Here is a 23,243-nt window from a genome sequence, read left to right on the forward strand (position 1 = left end):
GAACAAACCATATATATAGGATTTTATTAACTTATTATAAGCTCACAAACATACACGCAGCTGTGATTTATTTCGACACAGTTACACTAGATTTTTCATCTAAGCTATAGCCTTCCTCTGAGAAGAAGATCTAGAGGGTCTTACTATAGTGATCTCTTGCTGATCCAAATTAGATTTCAGTTCTGAAACATCTTCTTGGCTAAGTTGGAAGGCGTTGGCTAGTACGTCCGCTGGAATGGCCCTGAGGACAGAGTTTTGTCCCGCGAGAGGAGAAATCTGAGCATTGTCATTAGTTTTAAAGGCCACCCACTCGAAACCCTCACTACTACTAGCTCGTTTCACCACAGCAAAGTTTTGTGGTACGGTTAATATTTGACCTTGCTGTAGCTCATCATCAAACACAGCTTGACCAAAGTCGTCAACCACTTGAACCTGGGCACGACCTTTTACTACATAGATCACACTGTGTGCATTCCGGTTCCAGTGTGGAACATAAATAGCATCCTGCATATATATGTTAAATTTCAAAAAAAAAAATGAAATAATATTTGTTAATTTAATCGCAGCTTTCATTAACATTATTACCCTTTGGAGCCTTCCAAACTCAGCACTGAGTTGAAGCCAGCGAAGGACTGGGAGGTTGTGGCTGTTGAGGGTACTGATTCGACCGGCTTGGGGGTTGTAAACATCAGCTCGTGAAGGGTCATGGATGTTCTCCCTGAGCCTCAAGGTGCATAGAGTCTCCTCAATGCCATTGTCACGTCCACGTCCACCTCGTCGGCTCTCACGTCGTTCCCTCTCTTGCTCTCGCTCTTCCTCTCTCTCTTGTTGTCTCTCCTCTCGCTCGCGCTCCTCACGTCCACCGCGGCGGCTCTCACGTTGTTGTTCCCTCTCATCTTCTCTCTCTTGCTCTCTCTCTTGTCTTTCTAATCGCTCGCGCTCTTCGCGTGACCTTGGCGGCCTGGCCACTTGAAGCCTACCCTTCACTTTCACTATGTTCTTCCTGTCTTCTTGGAAGCCTTGAAGGTTTCTAATGGTCTCCTCATCCACGTTGAAAGCATCAGCCAAATCCTCAGTACGGAAGCCACTGAAGAGATTGTTACCCTGTCCCTGTTGCTGCTGCTGACCACGCTCGCGACGGCCTTGGCCTTGTTGTTGCTGGCGTCGTTGTCCTCGTGGGCTTCGACCTTGTAGCTGAAATTCATCCTCTGGGTTTCCGGCAAGGTAGAAGTGCTACATATGTATACAAAGCCAGCCATATAAGATGCATATATCGTCACTTTAATCATACAGTTGGATTAGATTTTTATACAATTGGATTAGGTTTCTATTTGAATATTTGAAAACTGAAAATACTATAGTAACATAATTTTTAAATATGTGAATTGTATCATAAGATTCAAATTTTAAAAAAAAAATTGTTAAAATAAAATTTGTAAGTGTCGTGAATAGTGCACGAAACTAACAAAAGAACGTATAAACTGGCATGGCAAACGCACGCAGCTTCCCACTCACACTAATTGTTATTACATATTAATTGGAAATAATATTTGGATTTCTAATTAGTTCTTACTCTGGGGTTCTTGTCAAGCTGGTTGGCTTGGTTGTTAGTGTCAAGGAGAGAGAGTGCGACAACCTCCGAATCGCCATCATTGTACAACCAATAGGCTACTCCAGCGGGCAATGCTATGATGTCACCCAGTCGGAAGTTTCGGATCTTCTGGTTCTGGTCTGGCTGCTGTCCTTGTTGATGTTGTTGAGATTCTTGGTATGCGTTGGGGCAGCCAGGAAGTACGGCACCAAGGATACCATAACCTGTTGTATAACATTACACAAATTAATTAAATTATACAGTTCTGCACTTGCACTTTTGTACATGCACAGAACTAAACTCAGTGTAGCTTACCACTCTGAATGTAAATGAGTTGAGGAGCACTGTCGTACTGAGGCAAGAGAAGGCCATTAGGCTCAATAATACGGCGAACGACGGCCACTCCGACGCACTGGAATTGCCGGTCGTTGGGGTCCCAAGACTCGATCACACCAGCTTCGGCCTTAATGCGGTTGTTTGGTTCGAGGGCATCTAGCCTGTCCAGTTGGCACCGGTTGAACTGTTGTTGCTGCCCGCTTGTTTTAGTAGCTAGGCATTCATTGAAGAGCACAAGAAGGCAGAGAGAAGTATAGAGCAAGATAAGCTTAGCCATGGTTTTGTTTTTGAGGTAGTACTTAAGTGGCGACTCGGAGATGCTGCTATTTATAGGAGAGATATGTTGGTAAGGGCCGGACACGCATATAATATTATACATATGACATGCATTGCAATGGTTAAGGAATCTTCAGCCATTCTTCAGTTTGCATGGCTATTGTTTTACACCTCAATATTTTTGTTGGGGCAGGTGTCTATAGATGCCTCGGAGAAAGAGACAAATACAATACCTAGCAAAAGTTTAGTTATACGTTATTTTTCACAACTTTATTTTTCACAACTTTTTATTATAACTGTGACATGATATAATGTGATTGGTAAAGGAAAATAGCGGGTCTATGTGTAAATAATAGTTAACCACTCACAATTTAACACGTTAGAATTGTTGCAAAAAAGTTATGGAATAATTTATGGTCTTAAAACTACTCAAATACCCAACTTGTCTTAATTTCACATTCAAAATATGGGTCGTGTTACCGTTTGTTTAGTAACAGCTTATTTAGTTGAAATTGAAAATTTTTTATTGAAAGTATTGTAAATAAAGTTAAAAAGTAACTGAAATAATATAGTGGGCATATAAATAGTAGCAAAAATAAGCTAAATAGTAAAAAAAAACTGGTTTTTTAAGCCAATACCAAATGCAACCTTAATCTTTTCTACTTTGTTTTTGAGGTCTATTCATTTACAATCCACGACTACCACCTTTGATGCATTTAACGGTCATAGCACGAAGAATAATTTAAGGTCCCTTCAGGGATTACATGGAAACTAGATAAAATGCAATATGCTTTGGGCTAATTATCAGTAACTAAAGAAAGAAACAATAAATGATTATGCATTAAAAAAAAAAACAATATGCTTAGTGGCGGGTCTATCAGTAAGCATGAATATAAAGAAAATTTCGGCCCTAGCTTGCTGCCCGTAGCATGCAACTCAATGTGGTTGCTCACTTAAAAATGTTTTTTCATAAAATGAAATATTTTCTTATGTCAAATATTTCTTAGACATTTTTTGTAGTCCAAGTTAAAGATAAAAATAATAAAAATCAACATTAAAACTTTGCAGCATAAAACTATATATTTCACTTAAATGCAAAAATGTCTTCTCAAATCCCCTTTAGTTTGCTAAGTTTGCTAAATGGGAGGGTGGATATATAATTATATTTATAGGATATTACCTAAAGTGTTTTAAAATGTCCATTAACTATTTGGAAAAATAATTATAAGAAGGTGGACTAGGTGAAGAAGAAAGATCGGCAACAATTGAAATCTTCTTTTTAGTTTTAATTGACTTGGTTCATCCTTGAAAATTCAAATGAAACATAGATATAAACTTCTATTAAGTAATGCATTTCATGAAATAGACACCATAAATTTATGTAACTATTATCAATAAAAAAAATGATGGTACTCAATATATCTCTTAGGAAATTTACAAAAAAAAAAATGTATAGTAGTCATCTAATGACTAATAATTACAAATTTTGAAATAAAAAAATCCCGTTGCAAAGCCCCAAGTCTATCCTTTGATAAAATATTTTACCTCACTCGTAGAAGCTTAACCAAAGTATAATCCAACTTGAAATAACAGTCAGTCACAAGATGCAAGTTTTACTCATTCACTAAATAATTACGTGGAGAAAGCAGGGTTAGAGAGAAGACAGATGACTTGCTCTTTGGACCCTCTTCAGATGAGGTCTTACAGTTAACAGAATCTTCTTCAATTCCCATGAAAATCTGACAGGCAATGATGCAAGTTTACTCTTTCTAAATAATTACGTGGAGAAAGCAGGGTTAAAGAGAAGACAAATGACTTGCTCTTTGGACCCTCCTCAGATGAGGTCTCACAGTTAACAGAATCTTCTTCAATTCCCATGAAAATCTGACTGGCAATGATGAGAAACCTTTCTGGTCTTTTCAGTTTTTGTAGCAAATTGTGTAGGATTTGAACCACCAAAACAAATACGTGTCGACTATGCCTTATTACCAAATAATACTATGACTACGGCATATCACCTGAGTCACCTGATTTATACACTGGTTAGTCATTACACGTACGTACTCAAATCTGTTCGGAGCAAACTCGGCCAGAACAGAAAAAGAAGAGGAAGAAGAAAATTTAAGCCTTTAACAGATCTGCGAGAGTAACACCGAGTGTGTATGTATAACAGAGAACTAATTATTGTATTAAAAACATATTTTACAAAAATGGCATAAACAAGAATCATTTGCAAGGAGGAGCCCTTTTCAATTTACACAGATTTCATTTACACTTAATTTTGAGGAACAAATGCTAGAGGAGATTACAGATTAGGAAATGGGAAAAGAAACAGAGGGGGAGGCTGGGGAAAGCTTGAATAAAAACTCAATCGTGTTGAAATCCATTCACGTGAAGAAAGAAAAGTCTTTGCGCATCCATGCAGAATGAGCAGTGTAAGTAGCCAAATGCACCCTGATGACTGACAAAATGCTCAGAAGGTCTAAGGGACACAGATGATGCAGCACGCCCAATGATTCAAAATCTGCTGAAAGAATGAACAAATATTATAAAGAAGTGACGCTTTGCTGATTTTGATCCCTTTGAACTGCTGCATTACTTCTGTAAGTCGCAAGAAATACATGGACGCAAACTCCACACCTCCTCCATCTATGCACAAGGCTTTCAATCAGAGTTGGAATCATAGAAGTCACTTGGGCATGGGGTCATGACCTCTGATTCAAGCAACTGGACCACCCTATGCATTGTGGGGCGATCCTCTGGATTAGAAGAAACACACTGAATGGCAACTGAGAGCAGTGCATCAAGACTTTCTGCCTGCACCCCCTCACACTGTGGGTCAACAATCTCTCTTTGCCTATTCTCAGTGACCAGAAAATTTAACTGCAAAAAAGGAAAAAAGCAGGTTAGCAGAGCTGCTTGAAAAGAAAAGTTGTGCAATTGCCCAAAATTGTGGTAATTACGCGGGTGGGTGTGGTTCTTTATGCATACAGGAGGCCACTAGCCTATCTCACAAGGAAAGCTCCTTGTCAAAAATGGGATACATGGCTACAGATCCAGTGAAATTAAACATACATCCAAAATCAGTTGTTCCAAAACTGGAGGACAAATAGGATATCTCAATTAATTTTAAAATATTTTATATCCGGATTTTTTTTTTCTCTATTACATCTTTTAAGAAACGGATTGTGAGAAACTGATAAAATAAGAATTCATGAAGTCCAAAGAGGGGAGTTGAATTTTGGGAAAGCAAAGTACAGATTGTTTGTCTATTGCCAGGGAAATTAGGTGCATTGTTGGACATCCCATCCCCACCCACCCCCCTCCCTCTCTTGGGTCAGGGGCAACGGTGGATTGCAAGGGCAATCAGCCTCTAGACAGATTCCTGTCCGCTTTTTTTCAAACATAGGTCCATTGGAGTTAAGAGGGATGCTAGGACATTACATAATATATGCAGCAGAAAATTCAAATTTAACAACGCAATATATATATATATATATATATATATAATTATGGTAAAATACAATCAGCACCCTGGAGATTGAGGCTAATGCCAAGCAGGTCCAAGATATTTCAAAAATAACCAATATGGTCCCTAAACCATATGCTCTTGGAAATGAAATTATTGTATTTTAGCATATGGTTTAGGGACCAAATCGGTTAATTCTGAAATGTCTTGGACCTGCTTGGTATTAGCCCAAACCTAAGGGGTGCTGACTATATTTTACCCTACAACTTACGGGAGATATAAAAACATGCAACATTGTAAGCACAAGAGAGATTTCCATTTCTAGATCTTTAAGACAAGTTTAGTGATTGATTTAAAGAGTCTTTTGACTACAAGCACAAGTGTAGGGACAAGACATACCCAACCAACAACATTGAGGCCCTTCTCAATAAATGATGCATCAGTTGGTCGCTTTCCACTCAACACTTCCAGCACCAGGACTCCAAAACTATATACATCAGTCTTCTCAGTTGCTCTCCCGCTTTGCATATACTCTGCCAGTGGGGTCAAACATGGATTTAAAGATAGATCGTAAGGGAAAACAACATATGATCCATATTATATTTCACAAAGGAGAACAGGCCAGCATATGCGTGCCGAGAACCTCTCTTGTCCTTGGTCCAATCATAATGTAAATATCAAAAAAGAAAAACTTAATCTAGGCATCACATTAGCACCACACATTTACAAGACACATTATGAAGGGAGTTGCAAGTCAAATTTATCAAATATTGTACTAGACAATAACAGAACTGTTACATTTAAAGCCTTGTACAAATGGAGTTCCCAATTTACGGAAGTCAGGTCTGAATCAGTAGCTATTTATTATTCCAATTAAATCCTCCAATTCAGTTCTATATCTACATAGTTGTATTCAGATCTTCATTTCTTTCTTGAAGCAAATTCTGTATAACTGGTAAGGAAAAGGATGGAATTGGTTCACTTGGATAGAAGCATTTAAAACAAAATATTTGGAGTTAAATTTTAAGTTAAATGACTTGAATTGAGTATGAAATGGTAAATTTTTTTCTATTGATGAAATTTATAGATGGATTTGAGCTTTATTAATATGTTGGCTTGAACGTGAACTTGAAATGACTAGGTATAAGATGTTATTTCAAATCCACAATAAAAGTGTTTTTTGTTTGAGCAAAATCTTCAAAGCTCAAATAATCATATGTTAAATTTCTATAACAATTGTTCTTCAAATCCCTTTATTTTAGATCATCAAATAAAAAAGCAACTAATAAGTAAAGCTGATATTCACACCAGTTTATACATCATATTGTATATCTATAATTTTTGGGGGTATCTGACAGTCTGACATAGTTCGACATCGAATCAATGATCTTCCACACTGGTTTGGGGTCATTGGGTTAGCCATTTATGCTCAACAAGCTTAAAATTAAAGGTCAAGTTGTGGTTGCACTAGACATTGCATACCTGGAGCCAGATAACCAAAAGTTCCAGCAACAATGGTTGTTATATGGGTTTCTTCGTCCTCCAATAGTTTGGCAAGTCCAAAGTCCGAGACTCGAGCTTCAAGATTACCATCAAGCAAAATATTGCTTGACTTTATATCTCTATGTATGATCCTGGGAGAACAGTCATGGTGCAAGTAGGCCAGTCCTTTTGCAGCTCCCATTATGATATTCAAGCGTGCATCCCAGTCTAGCAGATCAGATCTATCTGTACAACAGATTATGAAACATTGTTAGTATCAGGACCTAAGGGATTCATGTTTTGCAACAATTTAATACAATACAAAGTATAAAATTAAAATTATTTAAAATAAAATAAAATAAAATAAAATAAAATAAAAACCTGTGGTAAATGAGAGTAATGTTACAAAAATCAAGACAAATATCTATCCTATGGTGTATAGCTATAACTAGATTTTGATGGAATTATAAAATATTTTTTGGATATTCTGGATTCTTAGGGTCCGTTTGGATAGAACTTATTGCTGAAAATTGAAAACTGAAAACAGTGTAGCAAAATAATTTTTAAATGTGTGAATAGTACTGTGGGACTCATTTTTAATAAAAAATTACTAAAAAAGTACGTGAACAGTGTGCGCACTGCGCGCTTGTCCCCCCGCAGCAGAAACCAAGAGAAAAAAAAAACGTGGACGCAGCAAATATAAGCTGGATCCAAACCCTCTCTTAGTGTCCGTTTGGCAAAATTATTTTTGCCAACTTATTTTACTATTTAGCTTTTCTTTTGCTACTATTCATGGGTCTCACTGTACTATTTCAGCTAACTTTTACCTATATTTACAATACTTTCAGCAAAAAAATTTTAATTTCAGCAAAATAAGCAGATCTCAAACGGACCCGTAGTAATGCATGATGACCACCCACAAATTATATATAAACCTATACATCTTCCTTCACTATTGAGCACAATCAGATTAAAGTCATATTTATATTTGACTTGTGTGGACATCAACTAAAGATCTATGTAATTTTATTGACCCATTGAAATTTTAATTACATATGTTGCAGGCTTGCAGCCAACATATGAATATAATTCCTTGCAGAACAGGAAGCAACAGAATGAAAGCTCAGCCCTAAGCAGTCAACACCATAAGTAAATCAAGCAACATTGTTTTGGGTTACACTTGTTGCACACGTTACTTTACATAGTTTTACACACACGAAAAAGCAACTTAAGTCACGATTTCCAAGTGACTTCAAGTCACAATTTAGCTGGTTTTTCAGGTGTATAACTGTGTAAAACAACTTGTGTGAAATAAACACTGCCCTCGATGTAATCAAGCAACATTGTGCCAAATTTTGGAATGGACTTGATCTAATTTTCTTCAAAGGCCTCATAAATTTCATCTCAATGAATATTATGTGTTTCTAGGTGATTGTAGTTCAAAATTAAGTAGAGGGATACCCTGCATACAAGCATTGAGCCTGACAAGAGCTATATGTCAGGCCCACCAATAAAAGATTACTATATGAGAATATCTTACCGTGAAGAGCTTCGTCAAGGCTACCACCCGGAAGGAAATCATAAATTAACAATTTTGATGTAGGAGAGTTGCAATAACCTCGCAAATTCACTAGGTACCGGTGTTTTATGCTTCCAAGGATTTCTAGCTCTCTCTCAAAAAAACGATCAAACCCCTCATTCATCTTTACAATTCTCTTCAATGCAAATATATTGCCATCATCCATCGCAAGCTTGTACACTGTTCCAAAGCCCCCCAAACCTATAATGTGTTCCTCATTTAAACTTTCCAATTTCTTTATGATGTCTTTTGAAGAGTATGGCAAGTCCCCATGAAACATTACAATTGATGCACCTGACATGATAAGATTTTGTAAATAAAGATCTTGAATTCTAGGAACTCCTACACATGGATGCAGATGAAGAATAACTCAAAACAGATTTTTAATGGAACATATATTAGCTAAGAAAAGAGTACCTCCACTGACATCCATTGCAAGACTTTGAACATCATTTTTACCGAACTTTTTGTACAGAAAGCAACCCCAAAAACACATAAGTGCAACCAGAAGTAGGGCACCAACTGTTGCAGAGGCACTTATAAGCAGCCGCCCGGAGTATTTCTTTTTTACACCCAGAGCTTGGGCTTCAAAAAGTCAAATTCAAGAGAGTATAAGTCATCACATTAATCCAGTATTGAATACAATAATGTCAAATATAAATCTTTTAACATAAAAATCATTGAGTGCCATCAAGAGTACCAACTCTGCCAATTTTTTTTTTTTTAATGAATTCCGCCAATTAGCAAGACAACCATAATAGTAGTAAAGTTTTCAGTCGAATAAATGGAATCTGAAAGCTCTATAATCCCAAAATTGCATCCATAACACAAGCCAATCAAGTTCCTATGCATGCTACTTTACCTGAGGTTGGAGATTGGGAATTTGTTCCAGGTCCTCCAGCATCATCCTTGCATGTCACATTGATTTGCTTCCCACACAAACCACGGTTGCCAACAAAACTGCGAGATAATGTTTTCAAAAATTAACTGTAGCTACTCACAAAGTCTAGCTTCTAGTTAAATTAATGTATTTGTTCAACTTAATGTAACATTCAGTGACAAAGGCAAGTTACAGATGATAAAGAAATTTTTGTCAAGAGTAGAGTAGCAGAAGGAATCCGTTGCATTCCCTTTCATCAATAATAATTTGTAATATTTCATTGATAGACTTGTTTATTAACAGCAATGAAAATTTTATTAAAAGAAAATATACTTCGAATAGATAGAGAGACTCCCAAGAAGCTATCCTTAATTATTAGCCACTAAGCGGCTTGATAATCAAAAAACACATAACAGAACATATTATTATGAACATAACAGATGAGGATAAGCTGTACTTACGAACTTCCTGTAAAGTTGAGAAGCACACCATCAGAGGGTATTGGTCCCATAAGAAAATTGGTTGACACATTGCTTCAAAATGTCCAAAAAGACCACAATAATAATTAGGAGTTTCAATGTAACATATTCAAACAACATGTTAATAAAACACCATTTTAAAGCACCAATATGACCAAAGGATCTACTCACAAATTAACAAGCTTATTCAACTTCCCAAGTGATGCAGGGATATATCCACTCAGAGAATTGCTTGAAATGTCTCTGTAATATCAGAAAACACAATATTAACTCACATTTGTAGAACACAAAATTACCTGAATGTAATAATTTGGAAAAATAAAAATAAAATAACTCCACTTGTGTCTATGCTTAGTGTCAAATATAATGTTCACAACCAGTCCCAAGCCCAGTAAAGGGACAGTGTAAAATTTAGTCACTTTAATAGAAATAGTTCCATTACAGATACATGTTGGGACGTATATGGCCAACCCTAACTAGTTTGTTGTTGTTGTCTAATAGTTTTGATAAAAATGATGAAACTTCTTAAGAATATAGTGTCACTATAACTCAGGTTCATTCATTCTAAATTAATATTTGATAGGAATAATTTAAGCTCCTTTGTTTTTGGAAAGTAAATCCTCATTAATAAAATAAAAGGGGGTACTGAAAGTGCACAGGTTTTATAATAGATGCTCCCAAAAAATATAAATTATAAATGTAAAGAATCCATGATCTCCCAAAGAGAACTACACTATCTAGAGACATCCAATGAAAAAGTGAAATCAAAATTGATACTTCACTGCCTAAAGGAAGCTCAATCCCATCAAAAGCCAGAGAATTTCTCTTTTACGCCATAATATCCAGATCAGATATAACAACACCAAGTTCCAGATTTTATTTCTGTACCAGTCTGATCTAGAAAAGTAGCATTGTTTGGGTGGACTCTCCGCTTGGGGAAATCTTTTAAGGCTTCACAAACAGAAATTTCTTGAATTAAGGCTTTACTTGAGTTGAGATTAGAGAATCTTTACCTAATCTCATTATTTTATACTTTCCAGAATTATTCGAGTATCCTTCTTGTTTTGGGTAAGTAAACTAGAAAAGGAGGATTAGATGAAGGTATTATAAGTGTGAACTCCAAGGCCATCTCAAACGAAGCATTTTAAATCCTAGGATAGCTTGCAAATACACACACACACACACACACACACACACACACACACATATACATACATACACGCATACATACATACATATATATATATATATATATATATATTGATAAGTAAAAAAATTCATTGATAAAGATATGAGAAAATACAATAAAATAAGGCAAACAGGCAGTGTGCTATGGAAACAGCAGAGTATCTAAACTAACTAGCAGCGAAAGTACAAAAATCATGCGCATATATAAAGCATCATCAAACTAACTCCTTAACAATGTGGGACACCGCCCAAAGGTGAACCCAATGCTGAGTTGGGCTTTTAGCATTAAAAAGATATTTTGTAATAGTTAACAGAGTAATTGGACGAAAGGATTAACATTAACAACAAACATAAACTTTAAGGCCTAAAACAATTAAAAACAAAACTTGAGGGACCAAAATGACAATTCACCAAACTTAAAGGGTGTAATCTAATCTGTATTTTAACCATGTATATATCACAGCTCAGTTTTTTTTTTTTTTTTTTTTTTTGTATGTTGGTAATATACTCCTTACAGTTAAGTAATTAATAGTGATATACAAGTTGAAGGCTCAGTTATAAAGTGAGTTTGAGATGAAAATTTTGGATGTGGCTAACAAGAATATTTGGGAATTGGAAATCAAAGGGATTGACAAGCAAGTTATTTTTTTCATTAAAGAAGTAAATTATAGAATGCTTGAATGCTTTCATATAAGCCTACTAGTACTTCACTTGCTTTTACTTTTAAGTTTTACTAGCGTTGTCACCAAAATTTGAGTAGCAGCACATCTCGTGTTCCTTATTAGTACTATTTTGCACTGGTCCAAATATTTCACAGGCTTTTAGTACTAATGACAAATACATGGCTAACCTTAGTATAGAGCGTAGCCAAATTGTGAAGTGGGTCTTTTGGTATTTGAGAATACTAGAGACATTGACTTGGTATATTACAAGGCATCATCTAGTGATAACACTACAGTTGTTAGATTTGTAAATTCTGAATATGCCGGTGATTTGGATAAGAAGAGTGGTTTGACAAGCTATTTTTTCACAGTTTCTAGTTGTGGCATCAATTGGAAGGTGCCTACAGTTAAGAGTCGCTATCTACTACAAAATCAGAGTATATGGTAGCAAAAGACAATAAAGGATGCAATTTGGCTTAAGACGTTTCTTGGTGAATTGGGTTTGCACCAAAGTGAGATTTTTATGCTTTGCAGTATCTTAAGTGCTAATACACTGACTAAAAAAACAAATATCATGATAGGACCAAATTTGTTGTTAAAATTTACTTCATTTGAGAGATCGTTTCTCAGGATATATTGCATTGAAACAATTGTTATGATAAATGATCCAACACACATGATTAAATTTACATCTTTGTTCACATTCAAACATTGCTTAGATTTTATTGGTGCATGCAATTTATGATGGCTCTTAAGGGCTTTGGTAGAGGAGATGGAGAAGTATCATTGGTGAGGCATGATCTAATTCAGTCTATGCAGATTTTTTCAGGTGGCTTTTAAATTGGCCAAGTTCTAGAGTCTTTAGGAAAGCCCACCCAATTATCAATACTGGGTGATATTTGGAAGCCACATCACCAACTTTTAAAGGGATTACAACACCCTTATATTCCTTGCACCATATTTCCAAGTTTGGTTCATTGTTGCAATCTTTTACATTTGTGCTGGTAAGGAAAAAGAGATTTATAATTTCCTTGCTGTGTTGTGGTGTGGTATTTGTGTTTAGTACGTAGATATATCTTTGGGTGTATTTGAGTTTTGAAATCAGTGAAAATTTTGTACCAATATTCGAATCGCTGTACATTGACAGTGAAAATTACTCCTCAATGTAGCTTGTAGACTGTAGGCTTAGAGGTCAAGTCACATCAATATTATGTTCCCTTGTGATTACCGTATTCTTTTTCTTTCTTTTTTTCCAAAATCCAATATAAATGACTACTCTCAAAAGATATTCAATACTTGGAATATATTATAATTAAAGCAATAAAAACCATGAGAAAGATAACTTACAAATGCTCAAGCTCTGAAATGTTTCCCAATTCGCTGGGAATAGATCCACTCATGTAATTTCCCTGCAAGAATCTGTAGAAGACAGATCAACATTACTACTCTCAATAATAAACAAACAGGATTAGTGAATTCTAAAATACAAGATATCGACGTAACCACTTCATTTGTAATCTATGTCACCAACTTGATATGTAATTCAAATACAATGTGATCACATCTTATTCATGCACCAGGTAATTAACAAGGGCCATGAGCCCCAACGGGAAGCTTTAATAATAACAAAGTGCAAGCTAGCAATGTCTACTATTAACTATTGAATTAGCAAAAAGCAAACCGCCTAAGGGTTAGACAAATCTATACAGTTTAAGCAGAGGCTCTCATGATTTAATTATGGACCATTGATCACACATGGTTCTCAATGGTATCCAAGGGCACTGTACTCGGTATTCTACAGAAGCAATGGAAAGAAATAGCAAGGTATTCTCCCAGTACTAATTAATCCATGTAAGCTTGACTATTCTCAGTACTTTGAATTTCTATTTGAACAATCAACTTTGTAAGGGGCTAAATCCCAAGAACCAGTGATCAAGTTATGGTATTCTACCAACCATGGAATACATTTGATTAAAGCTGCATTGCTGAACCTTTTCAGTATTCAAAAGTAGAAAACTATGAAGTTAACCATAAACCATAAACTATGAAAACACCCTGAGCAAAAATATCAACTGTGAAAGCATTATCGACAGAAGACAAAGTGATGCAGAACAGAAGCCTTAATGAGCTCTTATACCAATTAAGATGTAGGATCTTTAGAAATTCAGCACTTAGTTAGATTTTTTTTTTTTTTTTTTTAATATGATCTTGAAGGGTTCTTGAATAGGGATTGATGTTTAAGTGTTTAGGTAGCTTTAGGGAATCAAAGAGTGGATCTTTAATGAATTTGATGCTTTTTTGGTGTCAAAACAGTAAATAGAAAGAGAAACAAAGAAAGATAAACCCTAGGCAATAACACCCACATTACCTAAGCGACAACACTTAGGAGTAGACAATCACACTTACGTGTTGTAGACAGGGGAGGTAGACTGACTCCCAATCACACTTGGGGGCTCACTCCATTTGAAAATATGTGGTTGAAGACTGCTGGTTTTGTAGACAGTAAAAGCTTGATGGCAGAGTTATCACTTATCAGGTTATAGGTACTCCAAGCTTCATTCGTTCCTAGAAGCTAAGAGCCTTATAGGAGGACTTAACAAAATGGAACAAGGAGGAATTGGGTGACGTGGGCATCGAGAAGAAAAGAGTTATTAGCAGAAATACAGTACCAGGATGAGAGGGATGAGAATGGGAATCTCTCAATGGAGGAACGTTCAAGAAGGACTGAGGCTAAGGTGCAGTTGGGGGACATATTGCTGTTAGAGGAAATTTCATGGTGACCAAAATAAAGGGCGTTATGACTGAGAAGGTGATAAAAACACGAAATTCTTCCATTGATTGACAAATTCTCATCGGTGGAATAATTGTATCCAAAAATTATCCAATGGAGCAAACAGTTGGGAGAATCAAGAGGTAATACAGGAACAAATAGTCCACTTTTACAAGCAGTATATTCTGAATCTGAAATTTGAAAGCCTCCCTTGGATGGTTTAAATATCAACTTGCTTGATAACAAAGATGTGAATTGGCTGGAGAGATCTTTTGAGGAAGTGAAAGTTCTTGAGGCACTAAAAGATGTGAATGGCAACAAAGCTCCAGGATCGGATGGTTTCTCAATTGCCGTTTTTCAAAGCTGTTGGGATGTGGTGATAGCCAATGTAATGGGTACTTTTCATTCTTTTCACGAAGCTGGTTTGTTTGAGCAAAGCTTGAATGCCACTTTCATTGCATTAATTCCCAAGCAGGTTTTTTTGTTTTTTATTTTTTCAATAAATAATTAGCTTCATTGAAAAATAATGACCGAATACAAAAATCCAAAGCACACAGGCAGTGTGCTAAGGAAACAGGAAAACAACAAAACTAAGATGCATGGAAAGTACATCTATCAATCAGATCAGAAAAAGAAATAAAGTGAAAAACACCCAATGCATTTGTCCATTCAAATAAAGTCTGGAAAAAGGAAAGCTTGAGGTCATGAATCGATCTTTCACTCCATTCAAAAGTCCGAGCATCTCTCCCACCAAATACCCCACATAAGACATTGAGGGATCATTTCTGTGTCTACTAAACTTGCTTGGCCAGCTAGCTAGAAGCTCCACAGCCCAAATAGTGAAAGCACTATATTCCACAGCTCTCTAGCTACACAGAGTAATGTAAGAGCAAATGATTACTTGTCTTCCCAGCCCTTTTACACATGCAACACCACCTCAATAACAATAATCCCACGCCTTTAAAAATTATCAATAGTTAAAATTCTTCGCTACGTCACTGTCCACAGGAAGAAACGCACTTTTGGTTTCCAGACAGTATTCCATGGAAAAGACATTCAAGAATTGGAATGTAAGACCTCATAGTAGGATCAGACTTCAAATACTTCCTGGGAAGAAGGTTTCCAGCAAAGTTTATCTATTCCATCCCCTCTCCACACTCCAAAATAAATCGAATCCATAAAGGAGGCAACTGACTCTATACTCCTAGTCTTGAACCAATTGAATAAAACTGACATTCCAATGATAATCCCCTGAGAAAGATATTAGCTTAACAACTGAAGCATCCTTATTACATGCAATGCCATACAATTCTGGAAAAGTATCTTTCAAAGGTGGTCCCCCGCACCAAGAATCATGCCAGAATTTAATAGAAGAATCATCGCCCACCTTGAAGCTAATAAAACAATGAAAAGTATCCCACCCTTTCTTGATACTCTTCTTAGAACACCAACCCAACCTCAAACTGCCACACTTTGTGTCTACTACCTTTCTCAACAAAGCATCCTCTTCATATAAAGTGTCCCTTCAAGAAGGGCATTTTTACCATTACCTCTTCTTGATTGGTATGGAGCTAATAGACTTAAATGGCATACAGAAGGTTACTTTCCTCTAATCACACTATGGATGTGGCATATTATGTACCATTCTAATGCACTAGCAAGCAATTTTAATATGTACATGCACAAAGTTTGCATATATTGAGGAAAATTTCTATCTCCAGTTCATGATTTTTAACAACTAATTAACGCCATTTCTTCAACATTCAGGAAGAAAGTATCACATATCATTAGTTAACAAACATGAGAACATATCATTTAGTTATCAAACATGAGAACACATATTAGTCATAAGAGAACCATTGGAAGTGCTTACATTGCCTGCAACTGTGTGCAATTTCCCAATTCTGAAGGAATTGTCCCATAAAAGTTGTTGTCATGAAGAGCTCTACAACATGATACATCATAATACCATCAGCTGCAGCATCACATTTTAACATAGCAAATTAAACAAAAAAAGGTCAACAAAAAAACATACAAAAACTTCAACTGGTCTAGCTTCCCAAGATCAGGTGATAGAGAACCACTCAATTTGTGATACGGAAGACGCCTGGAAGATTATCAAGAACAAACAGAGTTAGTATCATAGTTTCAAAGGCAATACATTTTGCAGTTGGTAAATTGTGTCCTACCATGTTTCCATTCCCACTTCTCCATCCCATGCATCATGCATTATATGATACACATTTTTTACAAAATAAAAAAGCAAAAAGGGGAAGTTAACTAAAAAAGAATAGGATACATGCTACTTTCAAAAAATATTTTTAAGAAGTGCAAAATTTTTCACCATCAAAAGGAAGAATAAAGTTTTTTTTTAAATAGATCTGAAGTCAGAGTGAGGGATTCAAATCCTAGACACCTAGTTGGAAACAGCAGGGAGTGCTAGTTAACCTAAAGGTCATTGGCTTGAAAGGAAGAATAAAGTACCCAATGCCTGATCCTAAATATGAAACCTTTTTCCTCAAACTCAATAAAATTAGCACTTAAGAATGTAAAACAAGTGCACATCACTTTAGGTCCCATTCGCCAAGTTAGGAATTTATAATTCCACAAAATTTCCTGTGATGGAACAAGACTTTTATAGGAGAATTTCCTAATGTAATCTAGTATGACTGTTTTAAATTGTTAAGAATGTTATAAAAACCATTGGTCAGAATTTGGCCAGAACACTTGAAGTTCTTGGAGTTTCTTATTCCAATTTGGTGGGATGGGAAATTTTGGTACCCAATTTTTGGAACAGTTTGTGCAACTGCAACCCAATGAGGGAGTCGGATATATGTTAAGAAGAACAAAGGTCCCTCCAGGACTACATGGAAATTAGATAAAATGCAATATGTTTTGGGTTAATTATCAGTAACTACAAAAATAAACAATCAATAATTATGCATTAAAAAAAAGCAACAGAGGAAAATGATAATACAAGCATATTTAGAGGTTATTCTAGAAACTTACAAGTATGTTACTCTTTTTGAACTCAAATCACATTTCACCCCCTTCCAATTACATGGGTCAGGATCTTCTGGTCTCCATTGTTCAAGGACTCCATCTGAACTAACAACTGCTGCCCTGAACCTTAGAAGAGCCTCACCTACAAACCACAAAGGGAACTTGACACATTAAAAGTGAGAGAGAGAAATAAAAGAACATGTCCGTCTTTCTTGCTTGAAGCATAGACTGAGCAAACAAGGTAAACATTCACCTAGAATTTCAATTGGTGCCCAACCTAGTGAGGTGAAAAAAAAAAGGGCAATATTTATCGTTATCAAGATCATATCATAATGGAGAATATATACATATATGTATATATATTCACTTTTTTATATATCTAAATGACGGCATTGTCAAAGACAAATATGACAGCTGAGCTATAACTTATAAGAATGATAACTCCAACCAAACTCAACCAGTGGCTTATGCAAGAACAAGCAATAATTTGAAGAAAACCATTTCCATTACTAGTACCAAGGTTTTGATAAAATGTATATATAATAATCAAAAATATATAAATCATCAGCACTGTACCATTTTGAGCTATCAAGAATAGTAGAAAAAGAATTACAAATTCATAAATATATCACCATACCATCAGGACTGAGAGCTCGACTGTTGCTCATTAGGATATAAATCAGTAGAATGCAAAGAAGCAACAGTTTTTTCCATTTCATCAGACAGATGTCCATAGTGGCACTGGTGGTTGAGCATAATACAGCTACTATAAATCATCTGACACACAAAGCTCTGGAATGCCTCCTCTGAACATATTGTTATTTGGGCGGTGATAACATCTAGATGCTGCAGAAGAAAGAAAAGATATACCTGAAAACAAAGAAACTTTAGTCACAGTAGCAACAAGAAACCTACTCAAGAAGATATACCAGGCAAATGCATGATAATAAGTCATCTATACTGTCAGTTGCTCTATTATACCATCAATTTCCAAGGATGCATTATCACATAAAAAAGAGGAAACTTCTTCAGAACAATAAAGACACTAGAATAGCTGCAAATAAAATCATGTACACCCCAACTTCATCCTGTAAAAATAGAACACCACACCACACTACCTGCATCTTTTTCCTTTTTGTGGTTGGACACAACAGTAACTTTTTTCTTTTTTTTGATAAGTAAAGTTTGTTGACAAATTTAAAACAGGTGCTACGCAAGAATACGGCTGTATACAACAAGTACAGCACAAAAACAGAAAAGAAGAATACACAAAGATAAGAAAAAATTTATTAAAAAAAAAAGGACACAAAGCTAGAAAAAAAATTCTAGGAATTCTAGCAATGCTGTGAGTTGCCACAGAAAATGCATTAGACGACAAAGTCCAATCATATGCTTCAGAAATAAATATTTCAGCTTAACCAAACTTAGCTCTTGCCCCTCAAAAAGCATTCTGTCCTCTCCAAAGACACCACATCAGACACAAAGGAGCCAATTTCAATATGACCTATTCTGCCAAAGCAACCCTTTCAACACGCAAGCAACTCTTGCAACAAATTCGGCATCACCTAGGAAGCTCCAAAAAAACAAAAAATTATAGCCATTGTGGCAAAGCATAAACATATAATCCTCCCATGAATTTTACGCTTGAAGCACCATTCTGTAATAATTCTGACCCTTTTCCTTAAATTCTCAACTATCAAAATCCTCCGACACCACACCATGAATAGAAAGCCCCCCTTGGTGGGACACAAACTTTCTAAATGCTTTTCTACAAAAAACTTGCTCTCCCTCCCCCCCCCCCCCCCTTCAAAATGTTGTAGTAACTCTTCAAGTGGAAGCCTTTGCTTTGCGAAGGGAGCCACACCAATTTATCAACATTGCCATACCAAATCTTTATTTCATAAAGATCCTCCAATAACTTTGCCACAAAATCTACTTCCCAATCTTGAACTGCACAAATGAAGAAAGGATTCCAAAAAAAAAGTTCGTGTCACAACTCTACATAATCTGCCACTATATCTTCACTATCTATTGCTATTAGAAACAAATTGTGCATCTCTCCTTAAGGGCGGCCTCCCCCTGCCACAAATCATGCCAAAATCTAACTTTCATGCCATCTCCAAAATCATATCTAATGAATCCCACCCCACGCAACCCACTTACCTCACCCAAACACTAATACTCACCAGAGGAGCCATATTTTATAACCATTATCCTCCTCCATAAAGCCATGTCTTCAATCGTATTACGTGACAACCACTTTCCCAACAAAAGTTTGATTAAATAGCAATAGCTTCTTGATTCCCAAGCCACCATGGGAAACTGATTCCAACGAGTATCCCAATTAACTAATTGAAACTTAAACTCATGACCCAATAACGGCTAAATTAGAGCATTCAAAACAGAGCATCTCCAGTTCAATTACTTATTCCCAACAAAATTATCTACAGTCAAATTAAAGAAATCTAAACAATAGTTAGATTTTCTAAATCACAATTTTAGGAGGGGAAAAGCCTAAAATCAAACTAACTAACATCTAAAAATACAGCCTCATCAAACATTAGACATTAAAAAAAATCTGTACAATTGAAAAAATAAAAAATTAACTGACTAATATTGAATTTAATAACTTTAACAACTTATACTAGTCTCAGCCTCAACAAACATTATTTTTTTAAAAAAAACAGTTAATATTTGGTATAAAATTAACTACTCTTGAATTCGTAACTTATACAGCTTATACTAGTCCCAGCCTCATCAAACATTATGCCAACAAAAAAAAACAGTTATCTTTGGTATAAAATTAACAGCTACTCTTGAATTAGTAACTTATACAAATAATACTAGTCTAAACCCCATCAAACATTATGCCAAAACAAAAAAACCCAGTTATCTTTGGTACAAAATTAACAACTACTCTTGATTTATTAACTTATACTAGCCTCAGTCTCATCAAACATTATGAAAAAAAAAAAAACCCAGTTAACTTATACTAGTCTTGAATATTACTGGAAAAAGAAACAAAAAAAAAAAAACCCATTTAACTTTGGAATAAAATTAACAACTAGTGTTGAATTATCAACATTATTCAAGAAACCAATAGCTTGCATATACTACTCTCTACAAAGAAAAAAAGAAAAAAAAAACACTTATTTATGCTTATACATACACTACACAACAGCTTAAACTTCCAAACTCAGCTAAAAAAACTATAAAGTGGTACAGAATTGGTGGAATTGAGTTAAAAATCAAAGGAAAAACAGTGAAGAGATCAAAACGCACCGTTGGGATTCGGGATCTGAGATGCAAAACACAGAGAAAGAAAGAGAGAGAAATGCAGATTGAGCTATAGCAACAAAACCAAACCACTCTCTCTCTTTGACAGAGTGTGTGTTGAAGTATCTGAGATTTGTGTGAATACAATTAGAGAGAGAGAGAGAGAGTATAGTGAAGTAGTAGTAGTAGTAGAAGTGTGTGCAATAAGATGAGGGAATAGATGCTTGAGGTGGTGGGGGCCCACATGTCATTCACTTTCACACGTGCCTATGCCGACCTTGCGCACGTGCGACCGACGCCTCGCGACACTCCCGTGTACCATTCATTTTTTTTTTTTTTCCCGTTTCCATGATATGTGTGGAAAATAAAAGTAGTGGACTTTGTGAAGTACACAGTCTACAGCAAGCAACAACACAAGTCAAGTCAAGTTAAAACCGTGCCAGCTTGCCCCCATATGCCATGCGATGCCAGCTTTGCGTTTCTCATCTCAACTCTCAACGCCCATCCTTTTTAAAAGTACATGGAGGAATGTAATCAAGTCGAACTTTGTCCAGTAGTGAATTTTTAAATTTGACTGCGTCTAAAAGTTTGAACTATATCAAGCTTAAACATTATCAAATGAATTCGGTTGATAGATTATATTTGCCAATTTATTTTATTATTTAACTTATTTTTATTATTATTCATAGATCTTAGTACTTTTTTATTTATAGGTCTCATTATACTATTTCAATTAACTTTTACATTTATCTACAGTATTTTCAGAAAAAAAATTTTAGTTTCAGCAAAATAAGCGGATCCCAAACAGACCCTAAGTATATCGTCAAATCAATATCAAACCAATTTGGTTTGAACGATAGGCCTCAACTCTCAATTAATTAAGGTCTTAGTAAGATTTATTTGTGAACCTCGTATCAAGTCCTATTATTTACAACATTGTTCGTTAACAAATTTTTTACTTGGTTTGGGCCCATTTTATTAAACAAACCTAAATCTATAATTTAAGTTTGATTTATTTATAAACAAACAAACATGAATGAATTTTTTATCAAACCAAAACTGAGTTGTTTATGAACAATTTGATTTATTTGCAATTATAAGGATGATACTCTACTCTATACTTCAAATCTTGTTTCTTACATCTATTTCACAGATGTTATTTTATGAATCTAACAATTTACATATTATTAAGATATTTAAAGTTTTAAATGATGTGATAATATATACACAAAATTATCATTTTCTAACGTGTACTTGCAGCTTCAATATGATTTTCTGCCCTTCTTACAATTTACCTCTTGTCGATGCCCATTTTTGCAAATTCATACCTAAAAGCTTATGAGGAAGAAAGCCTAATAAGTTGCAAGATGCAAAAGCCCATAGGAGGAAAGCCCAATGAAAAGCAAGGTCTAAAGAAAAAAGTAGCGATCTACAGCAAAATACGAATCTGTCGCAGAATACGAATCTGCCGCAAAATATAGCTTTGCTGCAGAATGCAGTTCTCTTGCAGGATGGCTTCAGCAGATGAGGATAAATTGGGCCCAAAACCTTTTTGATCCATTCATTATTATTTGGCCCACAAAGGCCCAAATCCTTTTGTGGAAAAGAAGATAGGCGTGGAAGCTAATATGAAGAAACACGGTGAAAAGAAACAAAGAGCAGCATGAAATGTCAGCAACAAGAATCACGTGAAGGAAAGCAAAGTCAAACCAAAGAAAATGACAAATGCAGCAGGAACACATGAAGAAATAAGACCAAAAAAAAAAAAAACATGCAACAAGATGAAACATAATTAATCTGCTATGGCAGGAATGACGTGGGAATGAAAGAAGACAAAGGAACAACAACAAAAAGGTCAGGGCACCACCAACCTGTACCCAGCCAATACAAGGGAGGTGGGCCCACAGTCAAGGAGATTCAAATGGCGTGGTTTGGTGGTGAGGGGAAAAGAGGGTCTATATTTGGTTTCCTGCCATAACTTCTTTTGAGAGTATACCTTACTGGGATGGTATCTTACACAAAAGAAGTAATAAATGGTTGGGACCATCTGATGCATGCCATAGAGCTAGATACTGAGATAGCCTAAGAAGTAGAGGTATACAGCAAGAACAAACAAAAATGAGTTTTGTTATGAAATGAGTAATGGTGCGGCAAACAAACTGAGCAATGGCAGTGGTCTGGGCAACCAATGGGTCAGTAGGTAGTCTTGAATGGATGTCCACAACGAATCAAAAACAATTGGTGAAGCCCTA

The 23,243-nt window shown here is 35.7% G+C and overlaps 2 protein-coding genes across 2 annotated transcripts; both read right to left on the reverse strand.

Moving 5' to 3' along the window:
- Positions 1 to 2,209, reverse strand: LOC142611668 (11S globulin seed storage protein Jug r 4-like). The gene is made up of 4 exons (XM_075783767.1): positions 1,907 to 2,209; positions 1,574 to 1,815; positions 586 to 1,233; positions 1 to 504 (listed from the first exon to the last, which is right to left on the reverse strand). Exons 1-4 carry the CDS (start codon positions 2,202 to 2,204, stop codon positions 100 to 102), a joined length of 1,593 nt encoding a protein of 530 aa, XP_075639882.1. The 5' UTR covers positions 2,205 to 2,209; the 3' UTR covers positions 1 to 99.
- A 2,133-nt stretch (positions 2,210 to 4,342) lies between these two features.
- LOC142613281 (LRR receptor-like serine/threonine-protein kinase FEI 1) lies at positions 4,343 to 21,173 on the reverse strand. The gene is made up of 14 exons (XM_075785568.1): positions 20,998 to 21,173; positions 18,353 to 18,585; positions 17,722 to 17,857; positions 16,748 to 16,819; positions 16,586 to 16,657; positions 13,290 to 13,361; positions 10,264 to 10,335; positions 10,075 to 10,146; positions 9,596 to 9,693; positions 9,151 to 9,318; positions 8,695 to 9,027; positions 7,155 to 7,400; positions 6,072 to 6,205; positions 4,343 to 5,086 (listed from the first exon to the last, which is right to left on the reverse strand). The coding sequence occupies exons 2-14, from the start codon at positions 18,447 to 18,449 to the stop codon at positions 4,868 to 4,870; spliced, it is 1,791 nt and encodes a 596-aa protein (XP_075641683.1). The 5' UTR covers positions 18,450 to 18,585; positions 20,998 to 21,173; the 3' UTR covers positions 4,343 to 4,867.
- Positions 21,174 to 23,243: the final 2,070 nt, after the last annotated feature.

Source organism: Castanea sativa, chromosome 10, assembly GCF_040712315.1.
Source record: "Castanea sativa cultivar Marrone di Chiusa Pesio chromosome 10, ASM4071231v1".
NCBI classification, from domain to species: domain Eukaryota; kingdom Viridiplantae; phylum Streptophyta; class Magnoliopsida; order Fagales; family Fagaceae; genus Castanea; species Castanea sativa.

Coding starts and splice junctions, on each gene's coding strand:
- LOC142611668 (XM_075783767.1), bottom strand. CDS start 2,204: ATGGCTAAGCTTATCTTGCTCTATACTTCTCTCTGCCTTCTTGTGCTC. Junction 1,234..1,573: donor AGCTTGACAAGAACCCCAGA/GTAAGAACTAAT, acceptor ATACATATGTAG/CACTTCTACCTTGCCGGAAA. Junction 505..585: donor AGTTTGGAAGGCTCCAAAGG/GTAATAATGTTA, acceptor ATATATATGCAG/GATGCTATTTATGTTCCACA.
- LOC142613281 (XM_075785568.1), bottom strand. CDS start 18,449: ATGGACATCTGTCTGATGAAATGGAAAAAACTGTTGCTTCTTTGCATT. Junction 10,336..13,289: donor ATTTCAGAGCTTGAGCATTT/GTAAGTTATCTT, acceptor CTGATATTACAG/AGACATTTCAAGCAATTCTC. Junction 5,087..6,071: donor GCCTCAATGTTGTTGGTTGG/GTATGTCTTGTC, acceptor CCTTTTTTGCAG/TTAAATTTTCTGGTCACTGA.